Consider the following 7,500-nt stretch of genomic DNA (forward strand, 5'->3'; position numbering starts at 1 on the left):
GTGGCGATGGCGTGGGTTTCACCGTCTCAATCTCAGAAAACAGCGTCTCCTCGACACGAACAACACGAGCCGAACTCTCCCAGTCTCAGATACACTAGTGTTAGAGGGCGGAGCTAAGAGACGCTGCTCAGCCAATCAGGACCACAGGCTGGCATTATGCTAATGAGTTACAAACCTACGCAGGATCAGCAGAGACTGAAATACTGACGACTCGTTTCAGTTCAGAATCGCTTCTCATTCGAGCACAATAGGAACACTTTAAATGTGTATTATGGGTGTTTTCTTTCCGCTAGTCACGTCATGAAAGCAAAATAGACCTCAAAACTGACCAGTGCATTAAAACACACTGGTTTTGCTTTGCCTTGAGGTCATGTAAAGGTGTTTGGGGTCACAGAAGTAACATGAACAGCGGTGAAGGAGCGCAGCACGACACCAGCTTTCATTTCATGGTCATTTATTAAAGTCAATGTGCAACTGCATGACGTCACATCGTCTGAAGGAAACATGCATGTACTGTGAGGTCAAGGGTCACGATCACTGACCGGAGCGATGGACTGTAAGGCAAATAACTTAATCGTCCGTGAGGAAGTCTGTCTGTGTGTGTGTGTGTGTGTGTGTTTTTGTTCTCATCGTGAAACTTGATTCACGGCCCCACGTTTTATTTTTACACACAAACACTTGAGCCTCTAAACAGTCCCAGATTCCCACAACACTGAGGTCAAAGTTCACATTCGGCCTGTTTGGTCTTATGTGTCGACTACAAAGTGCTCATTTATTCAATACAGCTAAAACAAAAATAAAAGGCAAACAAAATAAAACCAGTAACGAAATCATCATAAAAACAGGAGGAGAATGTGGCTCCGGCTCGGTCCGGTTCGGTTAGCGCTGATTGTCTGAGGCGGGTGAAGCTCTTGACGCGTGGCGTTTGACAGCAAGGTGTGCGATGAAGTCAGAGCGTGGCGAATGTTCATGCGCGAGTCCGTTCACAGTGTGGTCGGGGGCCGTCACGCGGTGGCCCCGGGGCCCGGGTTGGGCGTGAGGGCCGGCGGGGCCCCTGAGGTGGGAGAACCGGACTGGACCTGCGCCTGGAACTGGGCCAGCTGCTCGGGACTGGCCAGGTTCTTCAGCAGCGTGTTCTCCTGCTCCAGCTGAGAGTTCTTCTCCACCAGCTCCTTGATCTGCTCCTTCAGCACCTCCACCTCCTCGCGCACCGCGTACATCAGGTGACTCTTCACCAGGTCCTGCAGGGACAAATCACAATATTCAAATATTACAGTCTCATTCCTGTACACCAGAGGATCAACTTCTACCCTCAAACATGCACTTTAGAGTCTCAAAATGTAATCATATTACAACCCGAAGAGATGCCACAAGATTCCAGTGACAAAATAAAATCACAGCCAATTAGAAGAGTGTGTGGGCGGAGGAGGGCTCAACATAAAAAAAAATCCCCACTGGCCAGTAGATCAGAGTTTTGGTGGCCCCTTCTATATTTTTACTGGCCCTGAAAGAAATATAAGGAAAAGCACTTTTCCAGTAAACTGTAGGCCTATTTATTGTATACATTAGGGTTAATCAATACAGCAAAGGGAGTACAGGAATTAAGAGAGAGCCCCTGTATGCAAAAATAACCAGATGTCAGCCTGCAGTAGATTATTTGTCAATACCTGCTCTCTCCTCATCTCCATCACTCTTTCTTTTTTTTCCTCAGTCTCCTCATCTTACTTATGCTTATTAAAGCTTAAGTTATTCATTCAAGAGCTGATTTTCTTTTTGCCTTTTGTTGTTTAATTCTCAGTAATGGCGCAATCCTCAGCGTTTATTAGACTGGTTCCCTTTAAGAACGAGTGCAGATCTAATAGTCTACTGATGCACCATATTTTCTCCCAAATATTTCCATAACTACGTCCATTTTAGACATAAACTGTTTAAGTGAATCTCCAAGGCGGTCATTTTGACATATTTTTGTGTATATTTGATCGTTTAGACGCGCACATGAAGCCCAATGTGTAATTTGCTTGTCTCGTTACGGTGTGTTTCGGAGCGCGCCGCATTTGGAACAGCATCTCTTGCGCAGATTTTTGTGCTTTTAATAGCTCTTTTTATTATTAAACGCGTCCCGCAATTTAGCAACAGTAGAGACTGCATTTTACAACAATCACCGATCGTGCTGATTCTGTCGTAAAGTTTTAGTTTTAAGGTGAAATGGCAGCGTACTGCTGCGATGGGACGGAAGTTGCGCTAGACAGAATGCGGCTATAGTTTTTAAGGGTTTTACCTCAAATAGCCTATTCTATAATCTTTAGAAGCCGAAATCTAAAATAAAATCAGAGTAATATCACAGATCTAAAGTGTGCTACGTTTGAATGTTTAGTTCTGTCCTCCGCTCTGTGGTCACTCATTAAGCGGGGCTGTCGTGCTGTGCGCACTGTGGCACCGCGTGAGAGATCTCTCTCTATCTGGACTGCGAATAGCAAAAACGCATCACAGACTAATGGTTTAATATTAATATATCCAGAAATGGCTGGTGACTCAGCAAGATGAAAAAAATAAATAAATAAATAACGTCTGATGATCACCCCGCCTACGTGTATTTCTCCAGTACCGACAGCAGAGCCAATAACGTCCGAGCTTATCGATACAGCGGTCTTTCAAAATTCAGCCCCGGGCTCGTTTAATACCGGGTTTCGGTACCCATCCCTACCAGTGTAGGCCCTACTGTGTTTTCCATGACACTGGGAATGTCCTCTTTCTCGTATCAGCCTCGTAGTTCTTTGACATTTTAACACGTTAAAATAACCTGAAGTAACACTAATGGTGTGTTCACACCGAACGCGAATTTAATTATTTGCGCGAGTAGATTACATACAAAGTCAATGCAAAGACGCGAATAGACGCATCATTTGCGCCGGGCGTTGCGAATGACGCAAATTGGGCGACGTGTTTGCCACGAATGTCTTCCGCGCAAGTTGAAAATTTGAACTCAAGCGAATGTTCAAGCGTCTATTTTTTTTTTTTTTTTGAATGTTCAAGCGTCTAACTAGACACGATAGACGCGTATTTTACACTCTATTCGCGTTCGGTGTGAACACACACCATTACACTCTTCGCGCCACTGTGTAGTGTGTATGACGTTTGCTGTTTGTTTTGCTGATGGCCAGTGACTGGCCAATCAACTTGCCCGACATACTCTTTTACTGGCCCCGGGCCATCGGGCCATTGCTTATGTCGAGCCCTGGGCGGAGTCTCTCAGCAAGCACTTCACTAGCAATCAAATATCACAACCAATCAGAAGAGTGTGTGGGCGGAGTCTCTGGAAACACTGCACTCGCAATAAAAAAAAAATCACAGCCAATCAGAAGAGTGTGTGGGCGGAGTCTCTGGAAACACTGCACTCGCAATAAAAAAAAAAATCACAGCCAATCAGAAGAGTGTGTGGGCGGAGTCTCTGGAAACACTGCACTCACAATAAAAAAAAAATCACAGCCAATCAGAAGAGTGTGTGGGCGGAGTCTCTGGAAACACTGCACTCGCAATAAAAAAAAATCACAGCCAATCAGAAGAGTGTGTGGGCGGAGTCTCTGGAAACACTGCACTCGCAATAAAAAAAAAATCACAGCCAATCAGAAGAGTGTGTGGGCGGAGTCTCTGGAAACACTGCACTCGCAATAAAAAAAAATCACAGCCAATCAGAAGAGTGTGTGGGCGGAGTCTCTCTGCAAACGCATTGCACTTGTAATCAAATCAATCAAAAATCACAGCCAATCAGAAGAGTGTGTGGGCGGAGTCTCTCTCAAGAACGCTGCCCTCGAAACCAAATGGATAAGTACACGATAAAAAGTCATAAATATTACACCATTTTAACATTATTAAAAATACATACTGAGTGACTGAAACAATCTCTAGTCATATACAACACACTTGTTTGTTTACAGTTTGAACCTTGTTTACGTTCATGTATTTTCAAGATTTGAGGTGAATTATGTCGCTTTCAGTACGGCTATAAATGATATTCATATTCACTCGCATTAAATTCTGTCATTTCTGTCAAATTAAAATCAGTGCCTGAGATGATCATGATAATCGAAGTTGCAGAAATAGAAACCTGACATTATGGATGCAAAATCAATGTCAGTGTAAACAAAGTTGTATCAAAAGTAAACATTGTATATATATGTAATTTTAGTAATTTTCTTGTGCATTTTTTAAATTTGTATTAGTTTTGTTTTTTATTCATTATTTTTATTTTTGTACATCAAGTTAAACATTTTTATTTTATTTTATTTTTTTAGAAATGTCGCCTGTTTATTTTGGTAACTAAAATGTTTTAATGTTTTGGTTAATGATAATAACCCTGTCTTCTGTTTTCAGTAGTTTGGATGAGGAGGATTTTCCAACCCTAAACAATTACGAGCAGAAACATCTATAATCCTTATAGACATTCCCAATCACAGTTTAATATTTCCGTGAGAATAAAGTCCCTTTCATTCATTTCATTTCTCTTTATTCCCTCGATCAGGGATTCTGCCGGTATATAATCTTTACATCCAGTCAGAAGAGGAACAGAATGTTCTTCATCCAGAGGGAGGAGCTGCTCAGTTATTAAGGGCATCAGTGTCAGTGTTTGCCTAGCAACAGCCACAGGCCACACACACACACACACACACACACACACACACACAATATAAACACTGGGAAACATCACGACGAAAACGAGGAGTTTCCAAAAACTGCTCCCAACTTGCCATCAGAGCAAACTACAGATGCATGTCATTACAATCCACATCCATATTTGACATGATCATAAACAATAACCCAATAATTGTGCATAGCAAGCATCTATAAAGGCGTGTTAAATGCAGCATGACTCCATTATTAAAGCTGTCATAAGTCTTTGTGTCATCCAGCTTATGTAAAGATGATGTTCACGCGCAGTGAAGCCGAATAATGATCTTCATCAGAGGAATATGAGTGTAGACTCACCATGGCTTGCTCGATCTTGTTGTCTATGGCCACTACACTGGCTCCTGAAGAACTGCGGGAGAGAAGAGGAAGAAACACGTTTATTCATTCGCGGTTCTGATGCTGTTGCGTAACATCTAGTCCTCAATAAAGAAGAAGATTGCAGGCAATCGAAACTGAAAGGCTCGAGCATCAGATGAGGGGTTTTCCGCTTATTACATTACATCATATTTACATCCGCTGCTCAGCTTATGATGATGATGATTAATATCTCCATATTCACCTGTTCTCGAGACTGACGGATGACGAGCTCAGAACCGACGACAGAAACGAGATGGAAAAACTCCTGAGCTGACAAACACCGACATCCATCGCCACCGTGTAACACGGAGAACTCATGCTATTCCGCCATGAACGCGTCGAATAGAGCCGAGAAACACGCGAAATGTCACATTCTCGTGGTTTATTCGGTGAGGCGCCGGTGTTTTCCACACAAAGGCTCTGAATGAGAGACTCACATCAGCGAGAGTCTGCAGCCACGGGCGCATTTGCATAATAACAGCTCCGCGCACGGCGGCACGCCATTGGCTGAGAGCGCGGGCTGTTTGCCTAATCTATGCGGAGCCCCGCCCCTCCTGCTGCTGAAAACACAATCACTGCTGATCATCAGAAGATCGTCACGTTCACTATTACACTACAGAACTACACTATTTTAAGTCAATTTTAACTCAAAACAGGCCATTCTTATTTTTTTATGGAATATTGCTGTATTTATTATAAAATATTTATATGTGCACATCATTCATATGCCATCGTAATCTTTAAACTCATCATGAAAGTAAATTTGCACTAGTCTTTTCTCCTCTATAGAGCTGGTAAGTCCCGCCCATCCGTAAAACTCCAAGTGGACCTCTAGGTTGAAAAAGCGTCAATGCAAGTGAATGAGAGAAAATAATTATTTTCTGATCCCGTTTGAATTGTGCCATGAATGTGAACATATGTTGTCTGTGAATTTTATATATAATTTCTCATGTAACGAGTTTGACAGTATATTGTATGATTCTTTGGCTAGCAGTTGTGGAATAGACATAACGAGAAAGACTACACGTCGCATATGTGACGTCACCGCATAACACATTTTCCCTCCACAAATCACAGTGCGATAATCTAAGGAATTAGATCGAGATGCCTGTGTGTTTCGTACCCAAATGTCACCATTCAAACAAAGGCATGTTTAGCGGGATCCGTGTGCTAGTGGTGGTGACGTATATCAAACGCGTCGAAAGCAGCGAAGAGTTGTAGTCCACAAAGTGCTCTCACACGAAGTCTAACCGTATGAAAATTCTACCCGCTAAATTGTAGCATTCTTTACACGAAAATGTATATAAAAAATTCACAGACAACATATGTTCACATTCATTTCAAAATTCAAACGGGATTAGAAAATAATTATTTTCTCTCATTCACTTGCATTGACGATTTTTCAACCTAGAGGTCCAGCGGGGTAAGCGGAAGGGGCGGGACTTACCAGCTCAATAGTGTCGTATATCGAGTGAAACGCTTCTGGAACTAGAACACGTGGGCGGGGCTTGATTGTGTCTGTGGGGAATTGATAGAGAGCCTAAGTCCCTCCCCTTCCGGTCGACCGCCATGGGACCTTATTTCGGAAAAATATTGTATGGTAGTCAATGGCGAGAGACAACAAATATTTTGATCTCGTTTGAATTGTGCCCTGAATTACACATATGATGTTTGTCAATTTAAAAGATACATTTTAAAGTCAAGAAAGTCGCAGTTTGATGTAAAACTGTTGAGGTATAAGACTGTGAAAATACGAGATTACAAAGACTACAAACCCAAAAGGCGCCCATTTTCTCTCAATGAATGAAGCTAACTTTACTGAAGCTAACGTCTGTCATTTTAACGTTACGCCGTCATGCCTGAGTGTTTTGTACAAGACTGCACACACACGAGAGTGCTTCCCGGGAGATGTAGTTCATTGAGTGATTTTCACATAAAACTAAATGTTACTCTTCTGTTTTATGACAAACTGCGACTTTCTTGACTTTCAGAATTATCTTTTAAATTGACAAACATCATATGTGTAATTCAGGGCACAGTTCAGACGGAATAAAAAGATAAGTTGTCTCTCGCCATTGACTACCATACATATTTTTTCCGAAACAAGGTCCCATGAGCCGGAAGCGGAGGGGCGGGACTTAGGCTCTCTATTGGATGGTTGTGGTTTGCTATTGGCTGATCTCATGTGAGTGACAGGTTATAGCCCCGCCCTCAGACAAGAGAAGAGATGCTGCAAGAGGAACTGATTCTGATTCAACTTTATTAACACAATAATGATGATGTGCACCGATAAATCATTTAGAATAAATTCTGCAATATTCCTTTAAAAAAATAAGCCAATTTTGATTTCATAGTGACTCTAAATTTGTTAAACAAATGGCAAAACATGCATATCGCCACACATATGCTGAAGTGAATGAATCACTATCCCAGTGAACAGAAGCAAGGCTTGCAGCA

The 7,500-nt window shown here is 42.2% G+C and overlaps 1 protein-coding gene across 1 annotated transcript in view; it reads right to left on the reverse strand.

Moving 5' to 3' along the window:
- Positions 1–437: 437 nt before the first annotated feature.
- The window catches only part of zgc:65895 (uncharacterized protein LOC393546 homolog), a 16,289-nt gene continuing 9,226 nt past the window's right edge, over positions 438–7,500 (reverse strand). Inside the window, exons 2-3 of the mRNA XM_056243894.1 lie at positions 4,984–5,035; positions 438–1,241 (exon numbers count right to left, since the gene is read on the reverse strand). Of these exons, the coding sequence (XP_056099869.1) occupies positions 1,005–1,241; positions 4,984–5,035 (289 nt within the window). The 3' untranslated portion in view covers positions 438–1,004. The remainder of the gene's footprint in view (positions 1,242–4,983; positions 5,036–7,500) is intronic.

The sequence above is a fragment of the Rhinichthys klamathensis genome, unplaced genomic scaffold (assembly GCF_029890125.1).
Source record: "Rhinichthys klamathensis goyatoka isolate OS25496 unplaced genomic scaffold, OSU_Roscu_1.1 h1tg000865l_1, whole genome shotgun sequence".
Classification (NCBI taxonomy): domain Eukaryota; kingdom Metazoa; phylum Chordata; class Actinopteri; order Cypriniformes; family Leuciscidae; genus Rhinichthys; species Rhinichthys klamathensis.